Source organism: Trachinotus anak, unplaced genomic scaffold (assembly GCF_046630095.1).
Source record: "Trachinotus anak isolate AG129_WGS33_773 ecotype Australia unplaced genomic scaffold, CSIRO_AGI_Tana_v1 ptg000013l, whole genome shotgun sequence".
NCBI classification, from domain to species: domain Eukaryota; kingdom Metazoa; phylum Chordata; class Actinopteri; order Carangiformes; family Carangidae; genus Trachinotus; species Trachinotus anak.
The window spans coordinates 18,710,520-18,730,671 of NW_027273864.1; the positions used below are offsets into that span (position 1 = coordinate 18,710,520).

At 40.4% G+C, this 20,152-nt stretch overlaps 1 protein-coding gene across 4 annotated transcripts; it reads right to left on the reverse strand.

Moving 5' to 3' along the window:
• Positions 1 to 2,294: 2,294 nt before the first annotated feature.
• On the reverse strand, positions 2,295 to 18,025 carry prdm2b (PR domain containing 2, with ZNF domain b). Of its 4 annotated transcripts, none has more exons than XM_071493998.1 (8): positions 17,759 to 18,025; positions 16,033 to 16,150; positions 14,695 to 14,798; positions 14,166 to 14,318; positions 13,181 to 13,307; positions 10,384 to 10,488; positions 5,705 to 10,284; positions 2,295 to 5,036 (listed from the first exon to the last, which is right to left on the reverse strand). In XM_071493998.1, exons 2-8 carry the CDS (start codon positions 16,145 to 16,147, stop codon positions 5,019 to 5,021), a joined length of 5,202 nt encoding a protein of 1,733 aa, XP_071350099.1. In that variant the 5' UTR covers positions 16,148 to 16,150; positions 17,759 to 18,025; the 3' UTR covers positions 2,295 to 5,018. The 4 variants fall into 4 exon arrangements, with proteins under 4 accessions (XP_071350099.1, XP_071350097.1, XP_071350098.1 ...); XM_071493996.1 differs by having other exon boundaries at positions 17,718 to 18,025; XM_071493997.1 differs by having other exon boundaries at positions 16,033 to 18,025.
• Between the last annotated feature and the right edge of the window lie 2,127 nt (positions 18,026 to 20,152).

Genomic DNA, 20,152 nt, shown 5'->3' on the forward strand with positions numbered 1-20,152 from the left:
TTACACAAAGGCTGGAACAATTAGGTTGATCAGTTGATTAGCTGAAATGAATTGGCAACAATTTAGATAGAGAAATGAATCATTCAAAAAAAATAAATAAATAAAAATGCTGAGAACATGATTTCCTGCGTTTTATATTATTGTGACTTTGAGGGATTTTTTTTATATGCCAAACATTTAGTCCATAAAATTACTCCAAAAAAGAATAGATTATTTAGAAATGAAGATAATCATTAGTTGCTGCATATCCAGGAAGCCCGGAAATGCGTAATTTAGGCTGTATGATATTTCAACTAAAATATCCCTCATGATTTATTGCAGCTTCCGTACAATCACATAGTATAGTATGCTCTTCCTGCCTTTAAAAGCAGCATTCCAGTGAAGTAGGTATTACTAAAAACATCATTATGTGTTAACATGTTGTTGGAGTTCTGTGAAAACCATGCGTGCACAATAAAAGTAATGTTTTCATGAGTCAGTCCCCCCACCGCTTTGGTCCTGACTGCTGTATCTGCACACACATTCATGCCCTCACCCCCCTTAGGATCAGTTGTAATACCCTGCCTCCATCAAGTCAAAATTTCAATTTGTGCAGTGCTTTGATTTATGACCAAATACCTGCAAATCTAATGGCATTCCCCTAACTCACTAACTAACTACTAAATCTTAGAAAGCCTAAACACTAAACTAAGGCAGTGAATGTGGTAAAAAAAAAAAAAAAAAATCCATCTGTTTAACATCAGTGTGTTTGCACCGCCATTGTGAGCATGCTTAATGTCTGTTATATGATGTACAGTGAAAAAGCTTAGCTCGTATTTAGCTCACAGCACCACTGTGGCTCAGCACAGCCTCACGGAGCTGCTACCCTGGCAGTAGACAGTCTTGTTTAGATAATCCAGCGTGCAATGGTTTACTGAGATTAAAAAAGGAGGATGGTTGTCTCAACTCAAACTGTATTTGCTTTGTCAGATGAGCTAACTTCTCCGAAAAAAACCCCAAAAACACAATTACATTACCAATATCAAGTAGTGTAGTGCAGTATTTTGTGATTATGATGTAGGTTCATACCAGGTCTAAGTTGAGCTTTTTTTTCACAAATGGTTGCTTGAACTGAACCCTCTGCATGGTGGTAATTGAGCACAAACCCCTAAAGCAGCCTCGGTGCTCTTTTCCGTCTTAAATCAGCCTCTCTGGTGTATCGTAGTTTATTTCGTCAAGCCAGGCACAGAGTTGCATGGAATTGCATTTTTATGAATAGGGCTGAAGCACCGTACACAGCAATCAAGAGAGAGTGCAGTGATATTTCACCTTGACAGCATGAGTATGGTGCAGCACTCGCCCCACACACACACACACACACACACACAGCTAAACAACCCATAAACAACATCCAGCCATAAACTATACCATCATGGCACTGGGGCAAATAAACACATCTCCCAATCCCACTGAATAAAGAAAAATCCCGCCTGTGGATCAAATCCAACATACAGATTGCATTTAATTCATAACCATATCCATCATCATGATACGCTCATGTTATATAAGGATCCACTCCACCCGATATCACAGTTCTTTGAATTTGTGTCTAACATTTGGAGCGTGTTTCAGTCCGATGTGGTTGATTCCTCATTAAGGTACAAAAGTGTGACAGATCGGGTCTGGACGAAAAAAAATCTGGCAGATGCACACAGGTCAGATGAGAGCTTGAAAAGGGAATTCATTGTTAACACGTGACATGACTAGCAGTGATAGTGAGATGCTTTGGTCTTCCTTTTTTTTTCCCCTCTTTCCAGAAACAAACTGTTACATTATTGTATATATTATTATTCTTATATGGGAAAAGGTTCAGTTTTAAAACTGCTGGGGTGGATTCTTAAAATATTTATAGAATATCATTTCTCAAACTACATTTTATTTTGGAAGGATATACACTACAAACATATATTGTACTAAAAATATGTCTTGAAAGATGAGTGAAGTTTAGTACTGCTGCGAGTTGGCAAGAAATGTGCACTAAATTATTAATACATTTGCTCCTAATACTTATTCTGTTTTAGTTTTCCAAATAATAATGCCACTACTTTGTATATGTGCGGATTACAATATATGTCCAGTTTACATATGCACTAAGTCTGCACTTGTGTTGTTAGACCATGTGATAATAAGTTTGCTGATATGTGGTTTTAAAGATTAAATTTTTGTTTCTGTCTGGTTTTATTTGACTACCAGAGTATTACAAAAATGTAGCTTGCTGAATTATTAGGAATAATTGAAGATTGTGTGCACAATACTGAACAGGTTCGTTTTTTTTATTGCTTTAGCGATATCAATCCTGCTGTGATTTATGACTGTAATATACATGTGTGACTTTGTGCATAGTAGTGGCCATATAAAGAAACAAAATATGAAGCAATAAGACACTTACGATGTGACACGGTGATTACCCAGTAAATACTAAGATGGGAGACAGCCAAGCTCATATGACCACATCTACACAAACCTTGACATTTCACAAAGTTGTCCAAAATCCAATGATTCTGCAAATAATTTGATAAAAATGCAAATATCAAGAATCTTTGAATAACAAACCACTCTTGCACAATTTGCTTATTTTGTCCCCACATTGAGCACAAAAAAATGTGGAGCTACATAGCAAAGGTAAGAATTTAAGGTACTGCATGACTCACAAATCAACCTCCCTGACAAGTACACTGCTCTCAAAATAGATACAGATCTCGCCCTAACTAGCAAGCTGACAATGGCCATGCTGAGCGGTAGCAGCTGCCTGACCTGCATAGTAAGGGCAACTTGTAATGTGAATTTCTATCAAACTCAAATAAAATGGAAATTAAAATTTCTTTTTCATGACCTGGCAGGTGAGTAGAGAAGGCAATCAGCAAATGTAGTCTGAAAAAATTTATTACAGCTGCAATGGTGGGGTGTCTGTTAAAAAAAAAAGTCTTGGGGAATAAAACAGTCTTCAAGGAGTCAGACCCACTTATGAGTGCAGTTAATCACATTCTCCATCTACTTCCACAAAGTAATTCTTAATTTTTACAGGACGAGTAAACTATGATAACGTAGAAATGAAGGGCACATTAAATCATGAACTTGAAAACTCCATTACTATAAAGGATACAAATCTAATGGGCGAAAACGGTCTTTGAGGGTTAAAGTAGCTCAATATTAGAGAACAATTTCCACCTATTACATGTGTATCTTGTTTATACTCATATCTTGCAGAGCTGGGTATAACTGGGAAGCCTGTAAGTAAAAATAAAAGCATTGCACAAATTGAAAAAAAAAAAAAAAATTTTTATTATGTCAATTACAGTAATGTCTTACTTGAGGTCATTTGGGATTTTTTTGTCTTTGTTCATCCTTAAATACATAATCTTGATGCTGAAAGGCAAAACATGAAAATTTCTCATGGAAATATAAATTAGCTTCAAATCATATTGTTCAATTTATTTTACCATAACATGCTACAAGCGCTTAAGCACTGCCTGTGTGTCTGTCTCTGTGGTACAATGAATATGGTTAAGAGTGAAAAAGTGGGGTCAGCACTGGAGAGACTATAAAACTAAAAATAAGAAGCTTTTCACTGGCAGGGACTAAGAGACATTTTCATCATGTACAGTCTTACCAAATATATCAACTCACTGAAACAAAGATGACTTTGTCCTCAGAGCAAAAATCATTACATTACTGTGGCATTGCTGTTCTAAGAAAATCGACACATGAAGCAACTTTAAGAAGTCCACTCCGAACGGACAAAAAAAATAAAAAATACTGCAGCACTCAACTTTACTCCGAGGATCTGAGTGATTATGATGCATTTTGGCTATAAAAGTAGGTTCATGTGTCATTTTCATTTATCAAATTGCTTAACAGAGACACCCAATTTAGTGATTTGCTGACAGAAAGGCCTTTAAAAGTAGTATTTGAGATTAGATGAATGATTTGCACCAATTTGGCGCAAATTACCAGTGTCTGCAAAGTGCAACAGACCTGAGTACATTCCATTATTCACTGTTTAATTAAGCCAATCATACCTATCCTGCTTTGTTTTAAAGTGCTGTAAGAACACTGGGCTGTATGAGTGATATTAAAAGTTATTTTCAAGATGGACATTGTTTATGGAGTTTACACATAATTCCCACCATTTTACAATTGGAATTACTTGCTAATGTCAGATAAACAAAACAAAAAACAGAAAGCAAGTAAAAATAGACATACTTGAGATTTAGACCAAAGGAATAGCTGTCAGGCCACACATCCAACCATAACCATTCACATACCTATCACACACATATACAGTGTTCCTGAGGACCAATTGTTGCAGTAAACAACTGCCATTTTCATTTTTGTTTCCCAAACAAAAAAAAAATACACCAATAAGATATATTCTACAATATAATGACTACAGAAATTTAAATCAAACATACATACTTTGCAAATCATGTATAAACTGAAGTAGGTGCCCATTGGGAGACATGGAAATTGGCTTTATCTAGTTCATACTCTATTCAGCACATGCATTAAGAGACTCTGGAAACATCCAAAAATCTAAACAACGAAAGGGGGAAAATAAGGAACGAAAGAATAAACAAGTTTCCCTAACCCTAACTGATACATGATTGCCATTTGCAATATATCAGCTTTCCAAAATAACGGAGCCCTAATGTTACTGTTTTGGGTCAAGTAATGACACATAGTGTATATATTAACTCAATGTCATTTACAGTTTCTTATTCCTTTTTTTTTTTTCTTTTTTTTTTGCAAGGCTGGCTAAAAATCGAGGCTCAGTTCAGTTCACAAGATAGATGGAAGATAGAGGGGTTCCCTCCTTAAATCCAACAAAGGCAGATGAGACAAGCAAACTTCACTTATTCTGAGTGAATAAGCCCACCACAAGAGGTCATCCTCAGTGCTGTCAGTGCCTTGATTAGTCCAGAGCGTTGCCTGAGAACGTGGGCACCGTATTCCCAGGAATTCAACAACGTCCACTTGGCTCACTTCATCAGCACCTCCTGTAACAAACAAAGATTAACAACACAGAGCTGTAATGATTAGTTCATAAATCAAGTAACTGACAGAGAGAATTAATTAGTAACAATTTGATAATTTTTGACACACATTTGCTGTTTTTCATTGTCTCAACATTGTTAGCTGAATATCTGAGTTTTGTTCTGTTGGTTGGACATTTTAATCCCATCACCTTGAGGCTCCAGTCCATTGTGATGGGGATGTTTCATTGTTCTCTGATATTTCATAAACACAGTGATTAATCAAGAAAATATTGGAAGAAAAAATGAAAATAAAATGAGAATAACTCTACAAGTAACACCTCAGGAAAAAACAGACCTGTAACAGGTTTCCAACAATCTGATAATGTATCAACTAAATTCAGTTCTTTGAATTACCACTGCCTTGCGAAAACTATACATCTTCAAAATGTGAAGTTTCATGATCCAAGTAAAACAGCCTTGTTTGCAGCTATGTGCGTTTTCAAATATTCAAATAGATTTTTCATAGTTTATTCAAATTGAAAAGTAAAATAATTAGTTTATCTGAAAAAACTCAATTCTGGAGAAACATTGTTTATTGGACAATAAAACGCAATATTTTTGAAGGTTCCTTAAGTTTAGTTTGTAACCAATATATGCAAATGAAGAAGAGAAAAAGGTTCATCTCTCACCTGAGTCTCTTTTGGCTCTAGAATTGGGGGTTCCTCAGTTTTAACCTCAGCAGGAGGAGCTGCACTGGCCATCTGTAAGCTCCTGGTGACTGGACCACCTACTCTCTCTCTTGTTCGCAGGGAGAACCGCTCCTCTTTCTTCAGCTGCTGTGGTGGTAGTGGAGCTTTGGCCTCTGCTAATCTCTTGGGTGCTGCCTCCTTACCCATACGCTGCATTCTCATGGCTGGCCGTTGTTGTGCAGTGTCACTGGGAGTGTCCGGGGATGACAGGGTGGGAGGTAGAGACTGAACTTGGCTCTTCTTCGTTTTTTTGCTAGCAGAAACTGGGGTTGGGAACGAAGCAGGCCTCTTTAGTCGCCCGAGAGTAGCAGCAGTTTTTCCTTTGCTTGCCTGGGAGGGTTCAGGGTCTGCTGCACCAGAGCTACGAGCTCTAGTTTTTCCCAGGGGTTTAGGCCCCAGCTCTGTCTGCGGTATTTCACAGTCTGAAGCTTTCTTCCTAAGATTTACGTTTCTATCTACCACTGACACTGCCTCTTTTTTTACCTCTGCTAGACCTTTTCTGCCCTTTTTCACAACAGGCTTCATGGGACAGCTGACTACCATATGTTTACTGAGACTTGCAGGATAAGTAAACTCCCGGCTGCAGTGGGGGCACACATTAGAGGCCTGCTCTTCTTCAACTTTAACGGTAGCCTTCTTTGCAGTAGTGGCAGCTTTATTTTTCTGTGAAATTGCCCTCTGAACAAGCTGGTTTTTCTTCTTATTAAGGGCACTCATTTTTGTTTTACCAGTATCTTGATTAAAGTTAAGTCTCTTTGGCTGACCCATTCTACGGAAAGCACTCTGGCCTGCAGTGGCTGCTGTGGGTGACACGACTCCATTAGGGCTCTTCACTATTTGCTTGAGGGGGATGGGGTTTTTCTTGGGAGTGTAACGCTTCTTATCACTAGCATTGGCACAGGCCAATATGTGCTTGTGCAGTTCAGGCATGTTGTCAAAGCTGTTGCCACACTTGGTGCAGCGAATGGCAGTGCTGAAGGTTTGTGGTATGTTGTGGGTGGTAAAGTTAGTAGCCGAGGCCACAGAGCCAGCATGGGAACGGCTATGATAAGGAAAAGGGGGTGGTTTATAACTGGGGTAGTGTTGATTAATGCCAAGGCGAACGTCTGGGCCTTTCGGCTTCCCTCCTTCCGAGGCCATGATCTTTATTGTAGTGTAAAGCTCCTCATTAGGGTCCTCTGCTCCATCCTCCGCATGATTTCCATTAACATCAGGTTCTTCTTTTGCTAAATCCGAGTCATTGAGTGGAGCAGGGTCATCAGTCATCTCTGGTGCTGGTGTTGAGGGACTGCTTTCCTCTTTGGCTCTGGATGGATCTGTGTAGTTTTGTGGCCTGAGCTTGCCGCTCTCTACAGTAGTATTTGAACAGATCTCATTTGGGTGCAGATCCTTTTGGTGCTGCTGGAGGTTACAGAGAAAGGCAAACTCTTTGGAACAAACGGAGCACACAAAGATCCTGCCCACTCCGTGTAGTGTTGTCCGGTGAGCCAGCAAAGCGGGTGCGTCACCAAATAGCTGCACACAGAATTCACACTTGAAAGGCCAGTCTGCAGCATGATCTATGATATGTCCACTGAGCTCTTTGATGGAGTTGAATGGCTCCTCACAGACATTACACACAAAAGTCTTGCAGTATGTTGAGTCAACTTCCTCTGCTGCAGAGGATTTGTCAGAAGGTTTATCAAGAGCAGCAGGCTGCGGTGAAGTGTCAACACCATCCTGAGGTGCATGATTCATAACTGACAACTTGTCTATGCAGTGCTCGGGCTCTTCTTTTATCTTAATCTGATGGAGGGATGGTGGGACAGGTGATGGGGATGGATCATGTGATGCAGGAGAAGGAGATGGTGAGGAAGATGAAGATTCTGGTTGGGGTGGCAGGGCAGCAAAGTCAGATTTCAAAGAAATCTCGGCTACTGAGTCAAGGTCTTGGTTCAATTTTCCATTTAGCAGACTATAACAAGTTGTAGTCACAGAGACATCTTCTGTAGTGTGCTGATCTACTGATGCAGGCTCAGGAGGGCTTGCTGTTGAACAATTAAGGGGGTCTTTAGGTGGAGTGTTTGAGGAGTCCATCGGTTCAGAGATATGGTCCTCTTCCTCATCTTTGTTTTCTTCAGCTGACAAAATCTCCTCGGAGTCTGATAGGGGCTTGTGTTCATCTGATCTTGGAGACATTTTTGGCGACAGGACAGGAAGAGGTCTCTGTGCAGATGAGTCTGAAGGCTGAGAGAGAGGAGAGCTAGGCATAGCCAGTGGAGACGGTATGGTTGGTAGCACAGGAGGAGGCGGTGTTGGAGATGTCACACTAGAGGTGCCGGGTGAAGACGGGTTCATGGTGACAGGGGTCAAAGAGGGCGGAGAGGGGTGGGCAGACTCTGATGCAAGATTTGGAGAACGAGAATGGAAAAAACTTAGGTTTGCTAAGGCTGAGGGGCCCTCCTCTCCTGGCAAAGTTAGACCTACATACTCATTCATTAACACCTTTTCAAGCATGCTGGTATTAGGCTTTCTCTTTTTTATTAAGGGCTGTGGTGCTGGACTTCCCTTTGATTCAGACTCGATGGTGCTCTTACGATGCAAACTTAAATCAAGAGCTGAATCCCCAAGCACCTTGTTCAAACTATCACTTTTCCTGCTGACAGAGTTTGACAGATCCAAGGGCTGTTGATTACAGGAATTTCCTCCGCTACTAGGAGAAGTTTGGCTATGCATACTATTTCCAGAAGGGCTCAGGCTATCCCCATCATCTTTGTCCAGTAGGCTCCCAGGAGGTGATGAACTGTTGCTTTCCACCTTTGGCACCTTAAGGGTGTATGAGCCTGCCACCTCAGCTTTACAGCTCTCCATTTTACAAGTAGGACTGAGCTGTGGAGATGATGGGGGAGAACCAGTTCTTCTTTTAAACCTGCCTGAACCCCCCTGCAGCGGCGTGACTGACAGCGGAGAGGCCAGTCTATGGCTTTCTGTTATCAGGGTAATGGTGGATTTCTGAATATCTTGTGTCTGAAGGAGCTGTTTGAGCTTAGGTGAGAGATAAACCGTTTTCTCTCTTTGAAATGCTGATGAATCTGTGGCTTGTTGGAATAGTCCTCCCACTAGCAAGTTAGATGAGGAGGATGTAGAGGATGATGAAGATGATGAAGAGCCTGTGAAAGACACTGATTCTGTCTCCACTTTAAGGCTGGGGACAAATGGGGGTGTAGATGTTCTCCTCTTTGCTGCTGACTGGCCAATGCTGGAGACTTGTTTTGCAGCACTAGTTCTCCCCTCCACCTTCAGTGCTTGACCGATCTGATTTGGGCTGATTATGACCGTGTCCAGACCAAACAAAGCTGCAGATCTGGAGTCCACCTCTATCACCTCACAGCTGCTCACTGAACTGCTGGACACAATCTTGCCATCGATGTAGAAGCTCAAGTTCTCAGAGATGTTTTTAGATATGTCAACTGCATAATCGTCTCTGTCTGCCTCATCTTCTGTGTCTGCGCTGGGCTCATAGACGAGCGGAGGGCTGGCACTGGGGGACTCATCAGGCTGCTGCTTTTGCTGTGCCGACGCCTCTTGCAGCAACATTCCTTTCCTACGAACTCCCTTTGGTAACAAGTGCCGTTCATGTATTCTGCGTTGGTGTCGCCGCATGTTGGTGTGTGTGCCAAAAGCTTTACTGCAATACTTGCAGGGATGGAGTTCCTTTGACTCCCCATTTTCATCCAATATAAAGGGGCGGTCAGCATGGGGCCCCAACTCCTTTCTCTGCATCTCAGAGTTGTGCAGAGCTCCTCCAGTAAACTGGGACCCTATGGCTATATACTGACTAGTTGGGCTGGTGCAGTCGGGACTTGAGACATCTGTCTGCACAATGGGACTGAGTAGACTGGCAGTGCCAGCCAGAGAACCGGGCCTTTTCTTAGGCCCACTCTCATGCCTTCTCTCATGCCGGCGCCGCCCTACCTGTGAGCCAAAAGATTTACTGCAGTACCGGCACTTAAACAGTTGTGTTTGCTGGTTGGTGATGGCATGAATGTGTATGTGACGCTCCAGACCCTGTCTGGTGGAGAAGTGACGTTCACAGTACTGACAGGGATATGACTCTCCATGTGGATCACTTTCAAGGTCACCGTCAGGGTCAGGGTCAAGGTCAAGATCAGGATCAGGATCGACCTCTGGTTCTTGCCCTCTAAATGAGGAAGACTCTAATTTTAGCTCTGAATCCTTATGGCTTTCTTCACCACAGGTCAGCGATGGGCCAGGCTGCTTATTTTGCATGGAATTAGCTGCAGGTGAATGCTGAGCAGTTTGCTGCTGTGCTTCAATTGGATCCATCAAATCATCAACATCCTCATCCTCTTCCTCTTGTTCGTCCTCCTCCTGGTCCTCCTCCTTATTTCCCCTGTCCATCAATCCTGCTGATATATACTGTTCATCTTTATGGTCAGTGCTTCCCCTCGCATGGGTTTCCTGGAGTTCCTGCGAGGTCGCCAAGGCTGTTGGCCTCTCATCTTCCTCCTCCTTCAAACCTGTTAACAAATAATCATGAATAGCAATTTGTGCTCCTTATGACATGTTCAGTTGAACAGTGCTAATTTACACTTAATCATGACAATATATCAACTTACCTTCGTCTCCATCCCACATCTCCTTGACAGTAGGTTTGGTTCCACTTGTTTTCTTGAATCCACCCAAACCCGACTGTCTGGCTCTCTCCAGCAGCTTTCTCCTGGCTGTCAGCACAAACACACACATCAGTTTGTATCAGGCTTGATGACAAAAAAAAAAATACAGGTTTATGAATAAAAAGTGTAGAAAACTGATTACAACATCATAAAATCATTTGCCAGTGCTAATTATTTCTCACAAATATTTAATTGGCAGAAATTTCTACAACAAAGTATTAATAAAACTGATTAAGAAACTGATTTAAACAGTCACTTTATCGTATTGATGATAAATATTTATTTACAAAATACAATTTCTCACAAGATCATTGGAAAGTGGTTAAAAATACATTTTTGGGTTAGGTTACATATTGCAAACTAATTCCAGTGATCAAATGGCCTTCAATCAGGTAAAAGGACACAACAGCTCCTTGAAAAACAAACTTTTTTACATGACCTACAAAAGGATCAACAGATTTTTAAGATAACACATGAAACCTATGTCAACAAGACCTTTAACTCAGTTTTACAGTTCCATCTCATGTGCTCATACTACCACAGTAAATTATTAAAAAGCCATAAAGAAAACTTTAAAAAGTTACTGCTTTAAAATTCAAATTGAAATGTATGAACTAACCTCGAGGAATATCTTTAAGCAGCCTCACATTTTACTTAATATGGGCTTGCATGCATCAGTAATATAAATACGACAATTGATAAATAACATCAAATTGAGCCCCAGACAATTGCTAACATGATACTATTCTGAATTTCTAAGCCAGGTCTAACTCAAGAGGCTTCCCTGGCACGTCTCCATCATAGGAGTGTGTCAACAAGGTCACCTGACCTGGCCCACAAAGCCTAATTCATACCAGAGAAACAAATGCTGCAGGTCAGTCATCTGACCAGCATGGTCAGAGGCATTCTGCTAAATCTACAGCGGCAACTTAACTAACCAAACATATTCATAATCTAACTGCACTAGCATTTTATAGTCGTAGCCTTTTCTGTCATTATCTTTTTTTATATCTAGTACTCACTGAGCTGACACCTACACCAACTCTGGCATAGATAGCTTAGGTAACATGCAGGATGTTTGATATTAAAATGAAACTAACAGGCTAGGCAGGCTAACTTCATCAAGGTTAACTATGCAGTACAGCAACTACATGCCTGCCAGAAGCCATTTCACTTCAGTAAAGAGAGATGATGTCCTAGAAGATACTGCCTTTAGGGTTAGACAGAAAACTAAACAACGTCTTCTCACAAAAAAATAACGCAAAGCTCATTTATTAACAAGCCTGTAAAATAAAGGGCATAAAACCTCACGACTTGCAGCCCTCAAATTTGGTTTACTACCTAATTTCACAGACATTTCAGGAGTTACAATGACAGATGTGACTTTCTGGATGTTGCCTATATTCACTTGTTGATGTAATAACATCTTAATAAAAATCTTAATGACATAATAACTACACAGGGGCTATTTTATCCTCGGTGGTATTATATTTTCAACAGGATTTCTTTGATGTATGTATGTTGATGTATATTTCTTTAATGTATGATATATTACACTATATGACACAATGTGCCTTAGCCCCAAATATAAACAGGTGAAGCCAAAACTAAGTCAAAAACAGACCACAACAGGTAAGAATATATACATTTTCATCACTTTACCCTCTTCTTCTTAGTCACGCACTGAATTAACCACATGATCTAATTGTTTTGTTTTTTTTTAGGAAACACAATGTCCAAAGTTCATATGGACGAATTTAAATGTGTTTCTTGGTAAATAAAGAGCTCAGTTGATGTTATATCCATCACTTTATCAGCAGCACGTTTGAGTCTGTTATTGATTTATTCAAAAAATCAATTAAAAGGTTAACTAAATGACGTTTCTGTGGTGTTATTTTTAGGTTTTGATGTCTGAAGTCACGAAATGTTAATGCTCGATCAAACCAGCTTGTAACACCTGAACGACCGGTTAGAATATGCCACATAGTGTTAACCATCTCCCCCCCATGGTGATATAATAATTATTTTAATAATAATTTACTCCATACAGTTTGCCATCTGTTCCTGTACACGGAGATGTCCGTGTGTTCAGACTTAGCCGTTTAGCCTAATGCTAGCATGCAAAACCAAGTCTGACAACTCGATGAACTGGTTATTCTGGACCCAAATCGAGGTGAAGGATAATTTCAAACACTCGCCACGAGATATAAAGTCTGTATTATAGGTTGTTATCCTACACCTGTACTTTAACTAGCCTCCAGTCGGATAAGGCAGCCAGCTAGTTAGCTACCCTGCTAGGCCATCATCATGTAGACAGGCTCGCCGATGGATGGCTTTCATGCTTTAGGAACTCAAGGAAGGTCACATCCTCGACAACGTCAGGACCCACAGGAGGAGGAAAAGCTGCTAAAAAGTTGCTCAGATGCTCGTGTAATGGCTACACGGGATGTTTTATGGCGAACGGGTTGGCTCGCCGGTCGTTATTTAGAGCTGAATCCGCTCGCAGCGACGAGTTATAGGTCGGGTATGAAAGTGGAGAGAAGCCCCACACATCGCAACCGTTAACGTTAGCTCCCACTAGCCTTCCTTCATTTGCAGCTAGCTAGCTCGCCAGACACAACTTCGACTGAGCTGCAGAGAAAATCAACTCGTGGCTGACTAAGCGTGGCATGTGTGCACCGCGCACGTCCGAGGATAAAACCAAGAAGAAATGTCATCATGGGTAAGAGTAAGGCCTCACCTCGCTTCGTCCTGGGTGAATTTTTCCTGCTCAGACTGCTGGCTCTTTCTTCCTCCAGTGCAGCTGTTATCTCAGGGTTGTCTTTCACTGTGTACCACACCAGCAGCTCCTCTCCCGGCCCGATAGGCTGCAACAATGAGAGATGAGGTCGGCCACCAATCACAGCCCGGCAAGGGGGGTGGGGGGGGGTATTTGGGCCACTGTGCATCTAATCTGTCTAGTGGGTGTATGGAATTTGACAGTGTTTTTTAATCATAGTCTGCTGCATTATATTCTGTAATGGTTCAAACTTTGCGTAGTATGTTGAATGTAGCACATCCACTGGAACAGGGATGTAATACCATGACTCAGTTTAACCAGTTCTCACATTTGCATAATTTCCAATGGCTGTTAGGTTTCAAGCCATACTTTACAGTTAGTCATTTCAAAATGATGCATGTATGAAAATCTTACTCAAGCACAACTAGCGAAGTATTGTCAGAAACTCTTTCTGCAGAAAATTTCAGAGAGTGGTTTATTATTGTGGTACTATTCGATTATTATATTGATAATACTGATGCATCAGGGTGTGGTAGTATCTATCCGCTGTAGCTGGTCAAGATGGAGCTAGTTCTAGCTATTTTATACAGGAAGTAAATGTGAATTGTATTTCATAAGCTCATGACATTGTTGAGCAATGTAACAAGTAACTGCTCTGTTAAATAAATGCAATGTTTCTAGTCTGAAATGTAGTAGAGGGAGTAGAATTACAGATACTAACTTGATTTTTTTTTTCTTTTATATAAATACTTAATGCTGATATACTGTATGTAACCTAGTGTAATTGTGGTTCTCAGATCATAACAATCTTCCTGTGTGCCTTCTTTGAAAAGTAATCCAACCCAGAAGACTTTTCACACATCTTGTTATTCATATGTCCATTTTTCTGTGCATGTTCTACTGGATGTATGACCTGTTAAGCGTTATGAATGTGTGTTTAACTTACCCTTAAAACTATGTAGTAAATTGCTCTGTTGATCTCCAACGGGAAAAGATTCTGCTCTTCACTGGAGCGTGCCCAGTTCACGTATCGCAGCCAGTTCCCCTTCATGGGGTCTGTGGCATCGACACACATCCAGCCACGTGCTGGGAAATAAACCTGCAGGACACAGGTAAAAATATACATGTATATATTAATCTATTTAGAAAACCTGAATAGGAGCACTCAATTGCATCACCTCTGTTAAAGTGGAAGCTGGAGGCTGAATTTGTCATAGCAATGTAATAACAAAAGCTTTTCATTTTCCTCCAGGACAGTTGTTGAGCCTTGAAAATTCCAGATGATTGCGTTAACGTATTGTCTGCCTACAAGAGCTGACAGCCGACTTTATAGCTTTAGTGCAAACTCTTTGGAACTGTAGGTGCTGTACTTGATGCAGAATGTAGTTGGGCTCGTTTGAACTCTGCAGTGACTACCACAAAGAAGGAGGTAAGTGTTTCAGGGAAAGTAGCGAACAGAGCAACCTGTAACATACCTCCCACATGTAAACATTACTGGTCACCTGGGACCTTTTTTTCTTCTCTCCAACAAATGGCCCGAACCTCTTGCCCTTAGGAATGATCCGAGTGGCCCAGACCCCTGAAAATAAAAATGAGGAAAAATGTCTCATACCTTTGAGACCCCCAAAAACCTTTGTGGTGTTGTGGTTGCTTCCAAAACAGACAATCCAAAATTCACAACTACTCCATGTTTTAGTTGAGAAGCTGTGTGAACCAGCTGTGCTCTCTGTTTTTCACTCCTGATAGAAACAGTTCTTTCACTTTCACTTTTCATGTGAACAACACGGTGAATGCCTTCCAGGAGAGATTGTCTGATAATGTGGTTATTTAAAAGATCACTGTGTGCACCCCACCTACAATGACCCACTTTGCACTCCTCCTTCCAGTGCTGCCGTTCAGAACAGCTACAAACACTTGTCATAACAACTGGTTCTGACTCACAACCTCGACCCTAAGACTTGTTCAAAACCGATTATGCTTTTGATTTGTTTTCCCCTACACCTCTGTTTAAATCTTAATATTTATGTGACTGTGTACAAAGACAGAGTATTTTGTTTAACGGGAGGTCGAGGTTACAAGTATCATTATATTAGTTTTTCCTTAGAATTAAATGATAAATGAATTAAATCAACAATGTGATGGGATTAATCCAATCCTCTTAAATTTGAAAAAATATTCTATACTAAAAAGACCAGAGAGTTAAATGATTTTTCTGAGTGTATTAAAATATGACTGGCTGCTTTTAAGCACCTATCCAATACTGATTTATTTTTTATTTGTATGTTTATTTATTTATTCATTCACTTTCTCACAATTATACTCTTTGTTGTATTTGCCTGATGTCAATTACTGGGGAAAAAGTGTACTTAAATATTTATTTCTTTAATTTTCTTGTTCATACATACACTCAGTGTCCACTTTATTAGGTACACCCATACAGCCTAGGGCAAATTAGAAACACCTAGAAACACCTCTCACCTCTCAGTATAACACCACCTTTAAATATGACTTCAATAATAAACATACTGTTTACACATTTCCGACTATGTCACCAAAAACTGAACCTAACTGGCATTCAGATTTCCGTCCTGTTGACAACATCCAGCCACAAAATTATTTTTAAAAAAATCAACTGAAGCTATAAAGTTTTTCCTTTGTAGCTTGGTCTCACTGTGGTCCAGCATCACAGGTTGCAGACAAAAGGTTTCAGAGACGTACAACTCATGAATTGCAAGGGGAAATCAGCCCGGTATTTGTTAAAAGATATTCAAGTAGCTGTTTTCTAAACAGAGCAGACACTGTTTTTTACTCACCGATGCGGCTTTGATTAATAGCAGAAGGTCTGAGGCACAAACTGTCAGGCAAACCCTTCCACACGTGGGCTGGAATTTCATCCAGAGTTTCCACTGTCCCTCCAGTGATAGCCATGACCTACAATACATGACAAGCAGCAGATTTCATTTCTTATCAGAAAGGCTCAAAACACTGTGAACATGTCAAATACTATTATCCATGACATGTTAAATTTATCTTCAGTTTTAAATATGAGGAGATTTCACCTCTTCAGGTGGGTTTCCAAAAGACAGCAGGCACAGTCTCAGTGGACTGTAACTATACAGTCCATGTGATAACGCTGTAAATCTAGAGTATATTAAGAAATGGGTGGATGGGTCTTCTCAAAGTGGATTCATTACAAAGAGGGCAACTGCATCTCAGCAAAAGCAACACACCAACCTTCTAATACAACTGCCTTTTACAGTATGAAACATGACACCAGATGAAAACAAAATCTACTATGACTTATTTCCATCCAGGTTCATGACAAGAGACCTCTGTGTTGTGCCTCCTCACCATGGACATAACGTGACATGTAAAAACTTACCCGCAGGTTGACAGCATATTAAATATATTACATTCTCCCTCGTCAGCCGATGATACAAACCAGTTTGAAGCCCCTTTCATGAGAAGAGTAGCCCATAAATCCAAATAGGCTGTTTTGGGTTTCTTTTAGAGCTTCAGCTGATGAAATTAAAAATGTTCGTCACAACTTCCCAGAGCCCAAGATGAGGTTTTCAACTGTAAATCCATACATCTGAGAAGCTGGAGCCAGTGAATATGTGCTTAGAAAATGGCTCAAACAATTAATGGACAATGAGAATAGTTGCCAATTAGTTTTCTGTCAATCCACCAATCGATTAATCTACTCTCAACTTTATTGCATTTAGAGACATACAGACTATTCAAAATGTTCCCATCACAGGCACTTGCTATGCTTTAGTAGCTTGCTTTTTGTCCCAATTGACAGAAAAGCCAATTGTTCAGAAACACAATAAGCTGCTGAGCCATGTGTTGCGAGGCTAGGCTCACACACCACACTGAATTCATTACAAAAAAAACAAAAACCCATGCATCTCCCACATGGCTCAATAGCAGATATTATGACCTGAAAGACTTGATGATGCTCTGTTAATATTATCTCAAAGGCAGATAGGAGACAATAACCCTTCCTCTCTAACTTAGGCTCTTTAATATCCTCTTAGATCAAGTGCATGAACTTTTTTCATTGTCCATTTCATTGAGGTTCATTTGATTTTTTTTTTTTTTTTTTTTTTTTGCCATAACCCACTGGTGCTGGTGCTGGAGTTGTGATCAGACATTTTTAAATCCCTCCTTGCTGAAGTTCAAGTAACAAACGGAGCAGGAGGTTTTAATGTGGGCGTGTGCGGATTTTAAAGCGTTCGGCCTCTGCTCATCATCAGAAAAGTTGCCAAAGACAAATAAAACAGACGGATATGTGAAGCGTGCAGCGCCTGAAGGATGCAGTTTATTGTTACCCTTGTAGGCAGACCGACCGCTCTCCTTATTCTTCCCGATGCTGGCCGCAGCTAAGGTGCTTGGAGCTTTTTTTTTTTTTTTTTTTTTTTATGCTCCCTCCCTCAATGTTGCCTGTCGCTGGGTGGCTTATTTTGGGTCTAGGCTACTCATTACGCGCACTTACCTGCTTTGTTTGACCGGGGACTTGTGATGTTTGTGCTCTACCTGCTTTCAATCTGCTGAAAATGGCGGATGGAGGCTTGAGTCGAAAGCCTCCTCAGTAACTCGGTTCGTGGTGTGGTGGAGTTGGGAGAGGCAGCCTGTCAGACCCGTACACACACACACACACACACAAACACCGGGATGGGGCAATAATGATGTACAAGTTAGTCTGCACGCAAGGAGGTTTGTGCAGACGCCAGGGTGCCTTGGTCTCCTCTCCAGCAGGCAGTGGCTCGGAGTCAGGTCCTGTCCACACTGCAGCCTAACATGAAACCATGCCAATTAAGTACCTTGCTTAGATTCATGTGTGAGCATAATGGGCCTGAAGGCTGGTGCCATCTGTGCATCCATGAATAGCTAAGAAGAACCCAGGCAAATCCAGGCTACATGGTGTCCTTAACCTTTAATATTTTTAAATTCAAATTATTTTCTGTCATGATCCTTATTACACAGGTGATACAGTGGGAATTTAGGACCTGATATCAAGTGGGCAATTTATGGGATTTCAAAATAAAAGTTCAGAAAAATGATACATAAAAATGCAGTGCTTAAAATTTAACAGCGTTTCAAAAAGCACAGATGGTCCTTTTTTCACAAAAATATCTTTTTAAGTATATGTAAGTTTATTTTGAGTGTAAGTTTACATGTTGTGGCAGTACACTTCACAAAAAAAAATGTGTGTTAAGAGATCCTTCACAACTTCAGCAGTAGGATAATACACAGTGTGCTGGCACTTTGAGTCTCAGAGTTAGTTCTTTCCAAATACTGTATCTATCCATTTGAAATAAAAGATAAATGGACATGGATAGATGAAAAATTATGTGTTCTACAGTCAAACAGTCAATCTGGTTCCAGTGCTCAGTGAAAACATTGTGCAATGAATAAAAGTAGATTGTTTCTTTTAGATATTATGGAAACAGGGTTGGGTGATATTGATAAAATCCTGTATCACAAAATAAGAAACTTAATATCACACTATCAATATATAGGCTACTGTATAGTATATTTCATGGAAAATCTAATGAGAAACTGTTGGGGGGGAGTATAGTCAAAAGAATGCCTGTTTTGGTTAAGTAAATACCTGATAATTAAAGCGCTTCATCACACTGATGCAAAATATAAGAATAAAATGTCTTAAAACAGTCCTGCTAGTTGCCCATAGTGACCTGATGCTATAATATTAATGCTCTTTGGTGTGGTACAAGCTTATGTCATCTTTCAGTATATATCATTGTAATGTCAACCCCTGTCCTCTATGGAGAAAACCAAGACATTATTCTAATCATATGGAACATAAAAACAGCTCAAACAAAACAGACTTTACTTCTTGTACTTTCAAGACAAAAATAGAAGTTGGGGCAATGGTGTCTTCTTCAGTGTTCACATGTCCATGTTGCCTCTATCATCTAATCACCAGCAGCACAGAGGTCCTGTTAGGCTGTATTGTAACTTCCCAGAATAGTTAAGTTGGTTCTCAAAGGGCAAGCCAGGTGATCATGGCTGCTACATGATTTACAGGTGATGTCTGTGGCCACTAGAGGCTGCTGTGCTACTACAAACAGGTCGTATTCTCTGTTTCTCTGCCTGCAGATTTGTGCACCGTGCAACAAGACTGATACACATAAATATTTAATCTTTGTCACTTGTGTATTACTGTCTGTATAACACTACATCTGACGAGTAAGTATTAGCTGTGACTGGATGTGTGATGTGTGAGCCGTGTGTGGTTGTAGGAAATCTTCTCTCTGCACAGTGCACAGGAGGAACCTCACAATAAAGTGGTTTTGTAGTTGTGTTTTCTTACATCAAAATTCACAAAAATAAGAAGTTACACTATTCTTCCTGTTAATGATTATGAAAGGATCTGTGTCACAGCTTCTTAAAGTGTGATTTCATGCCACATTAGGACTTAAAAAGTCATTTAAAAGAGGCATTTAGTACACCTGAGGGCACTCAGCTTGGGTTTATATATTAATTACATCTCCTGTTTGGAGTTTTCCATTTGTATTCACTCAGGATTGCTGTCACACCAGAGGAATCATTCTGTGGATTATTCATGCGCTCACATTGTCTGCTTCTTTGACCAGAGAGCTTAAAGCATCCCACAACCAGATGGGTTGACTCCTGTTACCCTTTTCACAAGCTTTCACCTCCACAGGTGTCAAATTCCTCCACCTGTGCTCCACTCTGATGACCTTCCCATGTCCATCAGCCTGACAGCTCTCACAGGCCTGTCTGCTTTTTAGGACATATGAGGATGTCCAAAATATCAATGACAGAAATATTTAGGTGTACTGAAAGAAACTGAGAAAGCTCTCATCTATCCAACACTGCCAGAAGATAAGATTAATTACAAAGAGCTCAGTTAAAGTGAATACATCAGATTTCTTTGTATTT